Source organism: Drosophila yakuba, chromosome 2L (assembly GCF_016746365.2).
Source record: "Drosophila yakuba strain Tai18E2 chromosome 2L, Prin_Dyak_Tai18E2_2.1, whole genome shotgun sequence".
NCBI lineage: Eukaryota > Metazoa > Arthropoda > Insecta > Diptera > Drosophilidae > Drosophila > Drosophila yakuba.
The window spans coordinates 4,164,951-4,181,606 of record NC_052527.2 but is presented as its reverse complement, the minus strand read 5'-3'; the positions used below and the strand labels follow the sequence as shown (position 1 = coordinate 4,181,606).

General features: G+C 40.6%; 1 protein-coding gene and 1 long non-coding RNA gene across 4 annotated transcripts in view; one reads left to right on the top strand and one right to left on the bottom strand.

Annotated features, from left to right (window-relative positions):
• Positions 1-16,656, bottom strand: part of LOC6526791 (Down syndrome cell adhesion molecule-like protein Dscam2) — an 82,614-nt gene that overhangs the window by 31,716 nt on the left and 34,242 nt on the right. For both annotated transcript variants that reach the window (XM_002087858.3, XM_039371588.2), the window contains exons 3-5: positions 10,056-10,254; positions 4,727-4,987; positions 4,469-4,665 (exon numbers count right to left, since the gene is read on the bottom strand). In XM_002087858.3, coding sequence (XP_002087894.1) covers positions 4,469-4,665; positions 4,727-4,987; positions 10,056-10,254 — 657 coding nt within the window. The remainder of the gene's footprint in view (positions 1-4,468; positions 4,666-4,726; positions 4,988-10,055; positions 10,255-16,656) is intronic.
• LOC120320819 lies at positions 10,944-13,944 on the top strand. 2 transcript variants are annotated; one of them, XR_005560393.2, is made up of 2 exons: positions 10,944-13,352; positions 13,455-13,944. It is a non-coding gene; the product is annotated as an uncharacterized LOC120320819 (long non-coding RNA). The 2 variants fall into 2 exon arrangements; XR_005560394.2 differs by having other exon boundaries at positions 10,944-13,388.

The following is a 16,656-nucleotide window of genomic DNA, read 5'->3' as shown; positions in this document are numbered from 1 at the left end:
TTGGAAACATTATTTGTTTCAGTGCGTGGCAGCTTCTTTCCGGCGTTGCATGTGTATTGGCATTTGCTTGGTTGATTTTCATGTTGTCCCGCCTATTTGCCTGTGACAATCTACCAATCTGCTCACCACCACCCTCCTCCCCCTGATTTTCCCCTCCATTTTCCGCCCAGCCCCACCCACTGCGGGTGTTAAGGCCCAAACACAGAGCAAGGTCGTTTCCCGTTTTTCCATATGCCGCATTTACATTTAACATTTCCATTCCCATTTGAAGACGTGCTTCGGTTCGGTTCGCTTTGGTTTTGGTTTGGGTTTGGGCTCGCTTCGGTTTTCCTCCCGGCTTTTCCTTTGGCTTTTTTATGCATGATCTCATCGCTGACTGGCAGGTCATGTGACAGGCCTACTCCTCTTTGAACCCGACCGTCTCCTCCCCAACTTTTCCCCCATTTTCTCTCCATTTCGTTTTTCCGCTCTTCTCCGGGGGGGCAAGACAAAAGTTAATTGCCTGGCATTAAACTATGGAAAACGTTGGACCCCTGGGAAAGGAGTTGGAAAAATTGAGTTTCCTGTGGTTGCAAGCCCTGCAGCAAGTATCTCCTAATAATTATTTTTAAAGAGAATCACCATTAAGGCGAGTCAAGTTGCTTTAAATGGTTTACGAACTGTTTCTGTGGCCAAATGGGAAGTAGTAAATTAAATGAAATTATAAACTTGATTAAGCTATTTAAATTACATGAATTAAATTTAAAAGTATTACCCTTGCGTATAATTTTTGAGATATTTGAATTTACAGTATATAATTTCAAAGTACTTCTAACTGCCTAAATTCATCTAAAATAGAAATCCGTTGGTGTGCACTGCTAATAGGCTTTTTTCAGACCATTTCTCTTCATCTGTAAAAGTAACCTGTGAATTCCCTCCTATTTCCGCATTTTAGTATTTTTTTTTTTTTTTTTTTACAGCAGGCGCTAAGCCGCCAACAAACTTAAGCGGTTTTCGAGCTGAGGACAAAGATTTGACAGCAAAAAAAAAAAAAAAAAAAAGAGAGGAGAGAATGTATAGACCGTGCAAGATTTGGCCCTGCCTTGTCAGCTTAGAATCAAAAACAAAAGCCCCTTTCCATATATCCCTGCAGAGCAGCTGTCTGTTGCTTGCCTACTTTTTGCAGGTGGAAAATGGGAAACTCATCCACCATTCTCCGTTTCCACGCTCCTCAGATCCGATTGGCTTCATCAGAGGTATAAAAGGTAAGGTAAGGTAAGGTAAGGAACGACCCTTCAGGCCAAAGGCAATACATTAGAGCCTGGCCAGATTAAACTTGACTTTGGCGCTTCCATTTTATCCAGAGGCCATCAGAGAAATTTGAAATTATTGCCATCGTTGATTTTTCGTGGCAATTTTGTTGTTTTGCGGTTATTAGCGCGACAATTTCCACTGGTTTTGCCTGCGATTTATTGCCGGCCATTTGGGAATGAGTTATTACGGCAGATTAGGCCAAGAACGTGGCTCATTTTCTGATTAATTTGTAGGTGTCAATGGGCCGAAGAGCGACTGCCAGAGCCGGGAAAAGTGAATTTTTATTGCCCCACGTAAATCACTGTGAAAAAGGATAACAGCCAAGATTGTCTCTCGGTGTTTCCCACTTCTCCTCTCCTTATTTCAATTAAATTGCTTTTGATTTAATTTCAAAGCTCAAACTGTTGGCTAAACAAACAAAACCGGAGAGGGTTCAACTGCCTGTTTGGGTTTCAGTATACTGCACAGAGAAAAACCAATAACCAGTTGATTCATTTTTCATTTGTATAATCAAAGTGAGCTTTGATTTGCTTATAAATAATATTAATAATATTATTGAAAAGTTTATGCATATCATAGCATATCTAAAACGTTGATTGTGATGACCATTTTTTCTGACAAAAGCCCAGCTTTTCTCAGTATACACCTTATTTCTCAGTAGCCTAAGTCCTTTTTTCTCTCCATTCACTCCCTGTGGATTTCTTGCCCGCAGCAACCGCAAAATGCCTGAAGCTGGCAAAAGGAAAAGAGGACAGGACACTGGCAGGACATCATTTCCCTGTTTGATCTACTCGGGACCCGGCTCTGCTTGCTTAAAAACGCATTACTGAAGGACAAGTGGGGGAAAATGGCAAAGGAAACCCCAGTGAAAACCGGAGGTGACCGCAAGTGGAAATCCTTAGCCACAATCAGAGTTCACATATCCTTTACGTTCTCGATCTGTTTGTTTTGCCTGCTAACCTTTTTTTTTTGCTGATTTTTCCAGCACTTTTTGCGGTTCCTGTTGACGTTCCGAAATTTATTAAAACTCCATCCAACAAAACTAAACGCAAGCAATTAATAAACATTTACAAATACAAAGCCGTTGAAATTTACTTTGCGGTTTCATGGTTTTTCTCCACTGACTTTTTCTAACATTTTCGCAATTAAACCCTTTTGAGTAAACAAACACTTTAGATAAACATAATGAATTTGATGATGCCTGTATCTATATAGGCATTCATTTAATGTGGCTTATGCAAATGTGGGTGGCTGTGGGCGTGCCCAGAGGCCGACTAATTAAACCGTAGGCGACCTACATAATTCACACAAATTCTTACACGTGTATCAAATTTTTAGTTTTGTAAATGCCCCTTCATTGGATGGAATCCATTTTAAGTGGGCGTGGTCGTTCCAAGAGGCGGTTAATTAGCGGTGCGTCCAGATGTGGTACATATGTATATGTACATATATATCTATCTGTTTATGATGCGTTCGTGTAGTTGTAACAGAGTCAGGTGGGCATTACTCATACGACGTGTGTGACGACGTTGGCGGTTGGCTTTAATGCATTTCCCGCCGCTGTTGTTGTTTACCATACATATTTATTGGCTCACTGTGCTTGTGGAAATATGAGCCGTGGTTTGCTTTTATTTGTTTGGAATGCGGTTTTATAGAGCAGCTCATTCCTCATTCCTAATATGGAAAATTAGAGCTTGTTCTAAAGCAAAAATAAAATGTTGGACTACAAGCTGCTTAGCTCCGTTTATGCATTATACATTTTAATTTTAACAATTTATTTAAATCTCTTTCTGCTAATTCTGTGTGCAATTTCCACAAAACCCTCTCTATATTTCTCCCTCTCTTTCCCGGCAATTAGCACAGTCTTCTGACCACTTGCATTTTGTCCCCTTTCCACTACTAATACTAATGCGAACACTAACACTAGCTCTGATTCTACAGCCATTACAGTGGCCTCTGCATGTGTGCGTTGTTTTTGAATTAATTACACAGTTGATAGCCATGGCGATAGGTAATAGTAGGGCTATAAAGCCAATGCTACAGTGAAAAACATACTTGGCACATTAGTTGCAAATATATGCATTTCTACGCTTTAAGGAATTTTGCACATGCTTAAAGTAAATGGTAAGGATCTTCAGGAGTTCTTAACAACATACATTTTATACATACTTCTTAAAGTGATTCTAACATCTTTTTTCGCTCTGTGCACAGGTGTAGTGTAGGCCCAAACAGTCGATTGCCCTGCCACGGCGACCGAGGCAATATTTCACTTTATTTGCCTTTTGATTAGCCCTAATAGCCAGCGTTAACAGCTAGCTAGGTCACACACACACACACCGGCGCAGTTTCACTAATACACCGCCACTTGTTGCAACAACAACAACACCAACAGCAACGACAACAAAAACAACAATTAAACAACAACTGCGACGAGTGGCACATAAATTTGTATTCTAATTACTTGCGTTCAGTCAGCAGCAGGTCGTCGGTTCAGGTCAGCATTTGTAATTTATGTGCCTGGGTTTTGTTGGCTTTTTAAAAAAGATATATGCGATTATGCGATTGCCGGTCGTGCTGCTCGTTGCTGTTTACTGCTGGTGTATTGCTGGTGTATTGCTGGTGTGTGTTTCGTGGTGTGGCTGGTTGCATCTAAATACTTTAAACGAAATGTGTCATGTGCATTTGCGATGGGAAATGCGAAAAACACAGGGTTAAACGCCGAGGACTGGCTGTTCATTGTCTCCTTCCTACATTATGCTAATTTCCAGATATTCAGATGGTGTTGTAATTGCCGCATAGCATGCAAATTAAGAGAAGGTCGACTTGTCGGATGGATGACTCCGCGTGGAAAAGCACTACAAAATACCAAAAGACTCCCCCCCATTTGGCTCTAATTAGCAATGGTCAAGACTCGCCATTTATGGAAATTATTTTCCATGTCAGACTGTTGGAAATTATTAATGATGCTCAAGTGGTTTGGGTGTGAGTAATTGCAAAGATTACCAGGGGGATTGCAAGTGGGCGCATCGTATCTCTATGCTTATATTTCATTGAGGGTTGTATTAATGGCACTCTAAATGGACTCCCTTGTTTATTTCACATTGGATTGCCGAAGATGCTAACGCTCTGAGTATGCCGCAAATATGAAATATATATTGAAGATCTTTCTACTCACAGTTTACATTCAATGTGGCCGTGGCCTCCAATCGTTTGCCCTCGTTCATGGCGCGATTTCGGACCACACACTTGTACTTGGCACCGTCATCCTCCCTGCGAGGAATTATGGATAGTGTGGCATTGGTGGGCTGATCCTTGGTGCCGCCCTTCAGCACCGTCGCTGGCAGTGGAGCATTGGAACCCTCGCGATACCAACTACATAAATGATTAAAATGTGAGTCAACTTCAACTAGGTTTAGATATATTCCGAACTTACGTTATGGTGGGATCGGGGGAACCACCGATGCTGCTGCATGTGAGCTCCATGGGCTTATCCTCGGTGGCCACGGCAATGTTTCCGGGCGAGATCACGGGTGGATGTGGTGGTGTGAGCACCGTGAGGTTGTGGAACTCCTGATGGACGTCCGCGCCCGTTCCCTTGGCCTTGATGCGGCACTCGAAGCGTCCATTATCGCGGTTGTAGGACACGTTCTTGATCTGCAGATCGTAGATGCCACGCTCCGGTTGAAAGTCGAGTCTGGAAAGTAGAAGGGAAATAACATAAGTAAGTAAGCTATGCATTTAAGTACTTTAAAATATAAATTAAAGCAATGCTTGCGCTGCGTTTTGCGGGTAATTTTCGGAGAACCGGAAGAGGAAACAAGCTTCAAAGGTTAAATGTCAAAATCCAGTCAATCAATTTCCATTTGCCTCGAAATCAATTTATTTTTATTTGAAAACTTGCAGGCGACTTCTGTGCGCCATGCCCGACTCCCGACTCTTCAGTGGCCGTCACTAATTGTGCTAATATTGGATTTTCCCACTCTTGTCCTTGATTTGCTTCCTGTTTTCTGCCCGCAGGTGGCCAAACTTTAAACGCTCGTAATATAAATAAATACGAAATGGTAATATTTGACGAGGAAGGAGAGAGACACGACAAGGAGTTTTCAGGGGGCGAAGCGACGAAGGACCAATATAAATAAAATCAACGTTCGAATAAATGTTTGCATATTTTTCCTAGACAATTTTCAATAAGAACCTGGGTTCTCAGACACAGGCAACTCAAGTGAAAGGTAAACAGGGAAAGAAGGAAAGTAATTTTCACACAGTCTTTGGAATTTTACCAATGTTTACCTTATTGTTATTTTTATGTGCCGGACTATTAAGCTTTGAGGGCTCTTATGGCGTAATTGCTTTGCAGCCTCGTAAACCAAATTAATTGCAAAAAATTTTATAATTGGAAAATCAATTTTTTCTTTGTATTATTATTCAATATGCAGAACGAAATAAGCAAGAGTTCATTGTTTCTTGTTCAAATATACAAATAGTGAAGCAGTAAATATAATTTATTTTCTCATAGTTTGCATGTGACCAGAACTATGAGTTCTTTTAGTGTTTAATTGTTGGTTTTTAAGTTGTGGTATACTTCCGTTTTAATTAAATTTAAAGTGATTTTAGTAATGAATAATTAATTCGGACTTTGCAGTGCCCCGCAATCTTAAAGCCCAACAAGTTTTAAGTTAACTACGAAATATATAGAAAATTCGCATCCTTTTATCTGTCGAAAGCAAAAAGGGACAAGTTTGTCAATTTTCTTCCCTTGGCTTCTGTCCGACATTCATGCCCCTCCTTCATTTATCTTGGCTTCATTTTGCCAATGTCTTAATATTTCAAGGCCACTTCAGTGTCCTCCATTTACGATTTCTTTTTTCTGGGGTGCTGCCATTTTTCACAATTTTTCAATAGGATGACGATGATTATTTGGTCGTCATCGTCGTTGTCCTGGACAACTACTGAAAATTGATGCCGCCCGAATGCGCTTCGCTGGATTCTTGGCTTTTCCTCGCTGGCCAGTCAGCAGTTTATTAGATTGGCAAACAAGATGCCCCTCCCTCCGCCCCTCTACACGCTGCCAGCCCACAGATAAAATTTTCATTTTCCATTTGCAGAGACTTTGAGTTTTCCGAGTTCGTTTGTCAAGCTGCAAGTGGACTTTTGACTGACACTGAAATTGGTTCTCATCTCGAGGATTTTCAGCGAGGTGGGTGGCACTTTTGCGTCAGATATTCTGAGACATCTTAGCTTTGTGCACTTTTGGTCTAGACAATTTTGCGATTCTAATTGGCCTGGCTTAGGGCTCACACTGATTAGCTCGGTCGCCAGTTCGTTTTATTTACCCACTCATTTCACTCTTGTGCTAATTGCTGCCAAAAACCGCAGTGCCATGGGAAAAAAAAGGAAAATAAAACACGCGTTTGTGTGAAAATTTAATTTGCCAAGCAGCAAACCGCAGCAGGACGAAAAAATACTGAAACTGCCCAGGTCTCATGGTCTTGAAATCCCTAAACTGAACGCGCAGACAGGCCAAAAAATTCTGGGTAAAGAAGAAAAACAGTGGCAAACGAAATCCAGCAGGCAACGTAAAATGCACTCAAAAAAATTCAAAGCTACATTACATATACTTAAGTATATGAAATATGAAATGTATATGTAACTAAGTTACATATAAAGCTTAATGATAAATTAACGCAATATAGGCATTACCTCTAAAATCTAAGATTTTTTGCTATGAAGTAAATAAATATTAGTATATATGACTTAAGCTTTTAACTAAGCCTTGACTAGTCACTTCCCAGTTCCATATAGTTATTCTAACTACATTTTAGTAAATATACTCCGTTTTTTGACTCTGCAGCAGACGGCGAATTGACTAAACTCTCCACAGACATGCCCGCTAACCTTCTTTTGCCGCCCAAAACCGCGTGTTCTTGTCCCTCCTTGTCTAGTTGATTTTTTTTTTATTACTACGAGCATTTTTCTATTTGCAGCTGATTCCCCTGCCTTGCCCACTTTCCGCACAGTTTTTGGGGCCAAGTCTCTGGCGATTTGCTCATTTGCAGCTGGGATAGATAGAATTCTCAGGACACGTGCTCGGTGGAAATAAAAAAAGTGCAAATTATAAAAACTGCTGGCAAAGCGCAGTCATCGTCATCGTCATTGCCGTCGCTCTGGGGAATCCCCACAATTTTCCACCTCCTATCGGCAAATGAAAAGCGCTTTAAACGAGCCGCGGAAATTGAGGAAGAGAGGAAGGACGCGTGTCCTTGAGCGTTAGAAAAAAAAAATGGACTCCAGAGGGATAAGCAAAAGGCCCCCGGCTGCCTTATTCTTGTTGCAATTTTCAAGTTTATCCCCAATAGTCCCCTGGCTTTATTTATATCATCCCTCCCTGCCTGCTCCCCAAAAAGTTCTTCTCCTGCATTGCAATTTGTGATTTGTTGTTGCTACCACAGTGCTGCCCTCGATTCGCGTTTTTTGTTGCTCCCTCTGAGCAGAAAGTAAACTTTTTTTTTTCAATTTTTGTACTAGGACAGAGGACATCCTTAAACGGCCGCCAATTATTCGCCTAAACGGAAGGCGCATAAATGTAGAGATATAAAAACTGGAGCTCAAATGTTTCATTCAGTTAAATTGTACTTGGATCACCAGCTGAAAATTCCGTGAAATGGCAAACCACATGATCAGATTTTAGCTACTGAAAATGGATATTCCAACATATTTTCTTCCAAGTATGCAGCAATCGTATACGTTCCCCGGAAATAATTCCTTTCCATGTACAATTTGGCATTCGAGGGAATCGTTTTCCCTCGGTCTCCTGCCATCTAAATGCCGGTCTCATTGTTTCTCAATCTCTGTGAGAAGAGCATTCCCCTGATGTCTCGTTAAATTAAATGTTCAGCGAAATATTAGCCCAGAGCTTTTCTTTTTCCCTTCGACCTGTCGCGACATTTTGGCCCAGAGAAAAAATCTGTAATTCCCTTTATTTCCTTTTTTTTCTTTCTTTTTTGTGTGTGTTGTTTGGCATTGCCAGCAAATTTGCAGTAATTTCACTTTTGCACAGATAGGAATTTCCAGGGGGTTTTTTTCGGGTTGGGTACTATCTTCGCCTTCATTATGTGGCCAGTTTCGTTTTAGCCTCCTTGAGCCGTGTTCTCGTGTCCTGGCTGCTGTTTCTCGTCCTGTTATTTGTCCTTGTTGGCTGCTTGTTTTCGGCTCCTTGTTAGCTTTCGGCACAAATTGCAGTAAAAATATATTTTACAATTCGCCTGTGCCCGCAGCGCGATTTCTTTGGCCCCTCAACGCCTCTATACGCCGCTTTTCTATTTGTTGATTTGCTTTTATTATGCCCACACTCATACCAATGCGTACAGATAGAAAATTTAGAAGTAAAATTTCATGTTACAATTTCACAGAACTTTTTAGAAAAAATTCTAAACCACATATACAATTTTCTTTAAAGGTACACAAAGTATAATGATATGAATTTTTGTTTATTCTTTCCATAGCTATTTTCCCCAGTGCAGCCATAAAATGTATATGGCGTTATACTAACGCTGGCATGTGGCCATTTTATTTGGCAAGCTGCATGCAGAATGAAACGGAACGGAATGAAACGGAAACGCAACGACACGGAATGGAACGGACGGAGGGTTGCATTTCTCGCGAAGAAGAGGAAGAAGATGGAGGTCCGTGTGGCACAGTTGGCACTTAAAATTTATGCGTTTCCACATAAAGAAACCAAACCGAACATTAAAAAGCAGGCGGCCAACGGGAAACGGAAGTCGCTGGCACCAGGCAAATAAAAATACAATTGAAATCTGGGGATACAAGGGGGGCAATGAAAATGAAACATAAACACAAACACAAACACCAGGAGGCGGTAGGCCATGTGTGTATCTGCAAGTCTTAACATGCAACACGCGGCTTTGACATTAAGGCTTAAGGCAGGACATGGGCAATAGTGATGCCCTCACGGATCGCAATTAATCGTAGAAATATGCTTTGATGAGAAACCTGGTGGGACACAAAAATAGTCAAGGAACCAAGGTTTTACTTCCCACTAAACGATAGTTTTGAAAGCACAGCACCATTCGTATTTTCATACATGACTTTAAAAAATTGCTCTATGCTAAGATAGTCTGACTGTCATGTAACGTACTATATGCGTTAGTCATAACACTTTAACGACGGTTTTCCTATTAATTAACCATCATATTCCATTGCAAATGCAAAGCCGTAGCAACGTTCTGAGCTAACCGTTTCAGCCGCCCGACATTTGTTTAAACTGCCAAGAACTTGATTTTAATTAAGTTGCCAGCCCAGTCAGTCACATGCATAAATCGCATTATCCAGGTCGGTTGGGCGAAGAGAGGAGTGTGAAACATTTAATTAACTTAACAAATGGCTGCCAACTGCTGCTGCCGGGATAAACTGTACTTGCTGTGCTGGTCGGCAAAGGGATAACCGTTAATGCCGCAGAAGGACAGAGACTGCGGGATTTCCCTCCACGATTCACTTTATGACCCCACACATACTCCCATTAAGGACATCAGCTTTATGGCCAGCATTTAACATCCCTCAAAGCCAGTCTTTTCCGCAATTATCATGCTTGTTGCCAGGTCGCCTTTTTCATATCCGTTACCAACTAGGGTTGATGAAACATCGATAGTAGACACCATCGATAGTATGGATACCATTATACATTGAAATTTGTACTTCACAGGTAAATATTAACTAAGCTTATGATATTGCTGCGGATCACTCACCTATAGCCGGAACTCAACTGCACTTCTCCGATGGCCACGTTATCGAATTGGGCGGGATTCGCTGTCCAGCGGGTCCAGAAAAAGGAGAAGTCATTAGCCTCATACTTGTCGTTAAATCGGCACTTGAGGGTTAAGTCGGCGTTCTCACGTGTGTCAATAGATTCGTCGGCCAGAATCGTGGAACTCAGAGCTACTAGTGCTGAAAAGATAAATAAAAGCAAATAAATATTATTAATTTACTCGCCTTGTCACAATTCTCAAGATAGCAATTTTTAATTTTTAACCACACCACAAAACCACCTAATCAAATTTTCATAAGACCTAAATCGAAAAGATTCATAACTTTTCACTCCAATCCTATACCCCGCTCAGAAAATAAAACCGACGACATAAGAACTTTCTCTGGTTCCATGAAAATTTTATCAGCTGCTGCTTTTTCTTTACCAAAAGCAGAAAAATCGGTTTAAAATAAAAGAGACCGTAAGAAAAACAAAGCACAAGGAATTTTGTTTAATTCTTAATAATGCAGTTTACCTCAACAACTCAGCTCCTAACTTGTCAAGAAAAAAATGGAACAAAATGAAAGGGAGTGCTTCGAATAAAGAAAAATGAAAACAATTTCCAGTAACTTTTTCACATGCTTGGGCGACAAAGTTTCAGATACATTGCCTACCTTTAAGCGCACCTTGAACACATGCGTATCCCAAGGATTCAAGGATTCGCTCTGCTGCTCACTTTTTCTCCTTTTTTTTCGTCGACCCCTGGCGTATTGCTCTTACTTTGGCGCGTAAATTTCGAGTGGAATTTATAGCCGCTTTATATTTGGCATCAAATATGCATGAGGCGGCGTTTAAGCCACTCCAGAAAAAAAGCGCAAAAAAGTGTTTGAGAGGCAATAAATTTTTGTATTTGAGCTGCAGCTCCAGACTGTATTTCAGACTGTGCCAAATTTAAAGATTGTTTCGGTCTGTTTCGCGGGATTTGCATTAGGGCCAATAGTCGTTAAAGTCCCAAAGTTATGCAGCCCATGAAAATCGCATTAAAATTAATTTGGCACTTCGCTGAAGGCCCCTAAATATCCTTATCTAATCCGATGGATAATAGCATCACACGTCAAGGTGGCAACTCTGGCCACGCGGCCAAAGGAGCCTTCACTTCCCATTTTGCGCCCGAGTTTTCTATCTTTTTGGGCCGGGAATTTATGTCAAAAGTTTCGTTTCTTGTTATTTTTCCTGGGCGTCCTGGGCGCTGTGCCCATTTCATTCATTTATTCTGGCCGTCTCTGTCTGCCATTAAAGTTACTTTTGTGGAGCTTTTGGCCTGGTTGTCAACGCATTTCTTTGCTCATTTCACTTGACTGCTTAGCGGGACGAGTGACGAGGGAAAGCGCAGGGAAAACCGGGGAAAATCAGGGGTAAGAAAGAGAGAGCGAGAGAGCTCGCGCTGTCCATTTTCACAGGATGCGTTTCTAATTAAAAACTTTAGACAGAGAAAGAGACGAAGAAGTTCAGCTCGCTGCACTTAGGCAAATTGCCAGATGTTGTCCTGTTCCACTGAATTATGCTTCTGAATATGTTGGGTCAACTATTAAAAAGATGTGAAATGTGCATTTCCCTAAGAACATATAACAATTTGTGAGGCTTTCGTTTAAAATCCTTTTACTTTGCTATTGGTTTGCTAACTTAGCTTGGATATTTTTAAAATTTCAGCTTAGATGTGTTCCGAAATCGTCATTTAAATGAAATAAGTGAACAATGAGCAAATCTCAACGCCTCCTTACAGGTTCGATTACTTCCTTTTTATTGTCCGACATTAAGAATTCACGAAATGTTAAGTGCAATTAATGAGGCGAATGCAAAAATGGTAAAAAGGCAATGGCCAACCAACCAGCCACTTGCAACTAATTAAATTATCGTTAAAAGAAGGCGCACGAAGGAAAAGCTGAAAGAAAAATTTCTTGTAATTGCTTGAAATTAAAAATAATATGCAAAGGAGCTACGATTGCAAAGGCAGCTCACTAAAAGTCTAAAAAAAATGCATTTCCGCTCAGGAGAGAGTTAGGTCAAAAGCTAACAAATTTATCGCAACTAAAAGCTAATGGAACCAAACGAAAAAGCTAAGTTATTATTTCTGCATTTAAACACAAAGTTGCTCATTAAATAGCGTATTTTAGATACGTATTTTAGTGGAGCATATTCACTTTAAAGTATATAAATAACAAATAAAGAACCGTTTAAGTTTAATTCCCCTTTTTTTCTTATCCGTATATCGTTTAATTGAAAGTCTAGATCACACATCATTTAGTTAATTCGTATTTTCCAAGATTTTCAGCAGAGTGGAAATATTCATTTCAGTTCAAACGCAGCAATCGAATTTCGCCCGAATGGCAAGAGCTGGAAAATTTTCTGAAACATTTGGTCAACGGCCTCTGCAATGGGCATTGTTGTCTCTTTGGGCCAAGAATTCTCAGGCCAACACCTTTTGCTACAGTGCAGCTTCTGTTGCAGCAGCTACAATACGCAATTATGACGTGGGAATTATATTAAAATGGAAACAATGACGAAGGCAAAGGGGCCAAAGCGGCAGATGAGGTGGGAAAACCCAAGCTGTGAGCCCTTTTGCGGCTGCCTTTGGGGAAACTCGAGAACTAAGGGAACGTAGAATATAGGAACGAACAGCGTACACTGATAAAAATAAGAGTGAAACTATGAAAGATGAATATATGTTGCAGCGTTTTTAATAACGTATTGAACACATACAAATTGCCACATATCGGATACACCGTGTGAGGTCCGAGTTAATTTTATTTTCAGTGTAGAGCCCGAGTATGAGACCAATTCTACGGCACTGAATTTTGCCCTTGTTAATTGCATGTTCTGCATATCACTTATAAATGCACCCACACAATCTCAGCCCGTCAACTTCGCACTTACACAGACACCTTGCCACACATGTCAGGACACATGCACAAGAAAGAGACGGCGTCGTGGAAAACGAGAGGGATGGGTATATGTGTGGAGCTACGAAGACTTTGGGAAAAGTTTGCCATAATTGGATTTTCAGAGTTAATTACCAGCATTGAATTTGGCCATAAAATGTAAGAAATACCTACGCTCTCTCTCTCTCTGTCTCTGTCTTTTACTCTTCTATCTCATTCACACACTGATTACAAAGTAAGTTGGCATAGATTTTAGAGTTTAATTGGAAGTAAATGTTTTGTATTCTAGTTACAGTACGTTATAGTCGGAAATTAGATACGCAGTGGCTTATTATTTTACTTGTTGTTTCACAACAAAAGTTAGTCGAACTATCAATGCTTAATTACCTTAAAGTGTAAAAATCACAGATAAAGTAAATATGTATTATTATTTTCTGATTATTTTTTCTATTTTCTTTAAGGTTGGGAATGCCCTCATTGCAGCTACAGGGATAAATATACAGGGAGAGTGAGAGGTCTGCAAAGTTATGCATAATGTGGACACAGCAAGGCGAGGAGATGCCAAAGGACGAAGGACCAAAACCAGAAGCAGGACCAACAGAAGCTTAGGAATTATGTCTTATTATTTTGCCTGCAGCCTGTGGACGAGGCGAAGAACAATGGCAAATCACACAGCCAGGACCAAAAGCAGGACTCTAAAGCCGGCAATCGGGTTGTTGTCCTGGCACTGCACCAAAGTCGCAATCTCAACGCCTCCATTCTGTCTCTCTGCCTGACTTGTCTTTAATGTCTTTATGCTTCGGCCAAATGTTGGCTGCTCTATAGAATCGTCACACAGAGAAAAACATTGGGGCAGTACGTACAAGTTAAAAAGATAATCGTCTTATTTCTAAACTTATTTCGCATTAAGATACTTTTAAATGAATTATATGAAATGATATAGAATTCAAAGATTTAATAATTATTTAAGCACACATAAGAGTCAAACTAGTTTCCAGTTTTTGGCTATCTGCACAAAATACTTGGCCTTTTCTTCGGTCCTTGCCAACTCTAAGACGCTTTTGGCCAAAAGCAGAGTCGATAAAAACTGCAAGTGCGCTCCTGCTCCTGGCCCATAAAATGCAACATAATTTTCTTATGACTCACACAGATAGACAAAAAAAAAACAGAGAAAAAATCGCTGCGAGCAAAAAATCAAACCAAACGATTCCAAAGAGGTAAGAGTGGGTTAGGTGTTAAGGGGTTAAGAGAAGGGGTCTGAATCCGCTACTGCTACAATGAATGTTATCTGTTTTAAACGGCGCTCCCGTTTATCCTGGCTACCAAAAAGCAAGAGCAAAGGCAAAGCCCAAATAAAAGCAAAAGCCCAGAGTCTGAGACAGCAAAAGTCAACGAAACGGAAGAAGATTGCAATTTAAAGGCGGCGCAAAACGAACGTGGGGCCAGCGGTGGGTTAAGGTGCGGCAAACTGGTTTTCTGTGTGTCCGCAGAGCAGGAATACAGAGAAATATTGATGGCCAAGTTGCAAGCTCCTTGGGCCAAGAATAAAAATAATACGAAACGAAGAAGCCTCAGTTGCGCGAAATCAGAAATCTTGTGGAGAGGTGTGGGGAGAAACGTGACAACATTTATGTGGCACACTTAACCCATTCAAAGGCCTGTAGAAGAACGAATTAATCGAAATCTCAATCTAACTAAACACCATGCTAGCAGCATGGTATTCATTTAATCGTCTTTGGGAACTTATTAAGCAATGGGTATTTATTTTAAATCGTCTTGTATGAAGCGGGAGTTATTCGTCTAAAGGAAAAGTTTATACTTTGCAATAAATATCAAAAACTTTCTATAACGTGTAATCAATAGATATATTTCTCAGATATTTATTGCTTTATAATTAGATGATTTTCGTTCAAGGAAAACCTGTAGTGAGTCAGATAAAAACACATTTTAAATTTATTTCCTTTGCATAAGTAACACCGCAAAAAACATACATGAATAAATTAGGCCAGCCATGGGTTAAAAGCAAGAGAAAATCGCATGTTGCAGCTGTTCCACTGCGAATATCGAATGGTGGCAAACGGGATGTGGGGCGACAGGGGTTAAGACATCGGCAGATGGGGACACCTACGTACATATATCTACCTACCGTTATTTCATTACAACTTTTGCATGACAATGCGGAAAAGTGGGAGAACATAAGAAGCTGCAAACGAGAAATTCTCTTTTCTTTCTTCGGTGAAAAAACAGGCACAAGATTCGCAACCAAAGTCGAGGAGATATACAAGTTGTATCTCACAGAGGGAAAAATATCTACATGTGTGTGTATATGAAAAGGCAACTTTTTTTTTTTGCAACAGCAGCGGCATTTATGCGTTTTTATGCAGCGGGCACCAAATTGCTTTGGCCAAAGTGGAAAAACCAGTTCGAGTTGCAACTTTGGCTGCACGATACTCACATGAAACCCCTTAACCCCCGGTCTTAACCCTCTGGTGTGGATGTGTGTGGTTAACATGGCTTAAGAAACTTTTGTGCCCCACAAAAAAAAAATAAGGAAATATAAGCAACAACAGATAAGTTGCAACTTTCGAAAGTTCCACAAGAACTGAAATGTTTTCGTAGCTCTTTATTCTTGCTGCCTCTTTTTTCTTGTTTACAAGGGACCTCCTCTCCGTTTTTTTTTGCCCTCCGCGTCCTTTTTTTTTTGGCATACATTTCGGCAAGAAAAAGTCGAATGAAAATGCAATTTTCAAAAGCAAAACAAACACTTGTTGATATGCTGCCAAAGAGAGAAAGGGGCCGCAGCCGAACTAGTGTTGAAATATTAATAAATAAGCCAGGCAACTTTGGCAATTTTCGCCAGCTAGCTCTAGGATTGCCACCCCCTCTTGACAAACCGCAAAACCAACGAGCCAAAGGCAGCTGAAATTTTTCTTGCTGCCACAAAAAGTTGCACATGCATGGAACGCACCCAGCCCCCGTCACCCCTTCTCTTAACCCTCTGTCGACCAAATCAAAAGCGGGCCAAGTGCGCCAAACTTTTGCACTCGAAAAAGCCCAGAAGAGAAGCCAAAGAAGGCGGAAAGGAAATAAACCAAAAAAAAATGCAAAGGGATACAGCAAAAGTACACCAAGAATTTTCCTTTTTCGCTGTTGACTTTTGGGTCAGAGTTTTCCCCCCAATTTTTCCACCCCGCCCTGCGTATCACTTTATCAACACTGGGGAAAATTCAATTTCACTTGCCCATATGCAGGCGATGGCAGTGCCCCGGGGGGCGTGGCACTTATCATATTCGCGCAAACTTTTGGCATTGCAAAGTTCAACACTTTAGCAGGTGGAGTTTATTAAAAATGCATTCGAAAATGAAGCGAAAAACTGGGTGAAAAAATGGAAACGGTGAAAGAGAGTACAGACAAAGAAAACAGTTGGAAACTCGGAGGCTGAGAAATATATTTCGTTAGTTAAGGACTTTGTCCATTGTTATATTTATATATTAATTAATGATCCTCTTAGAAATCTGTAAGCTAAATTAAACAAACAGTTGCCACCTTTTTAGTAATATCCCCCTTATTTTTTCCACTGCACTTCATAAATTGCCTCCAGCTTTGGTGACCACTTTATCACTTGGCACTCCCCAGATAGACCCACACAAAATGCAGAAAAAA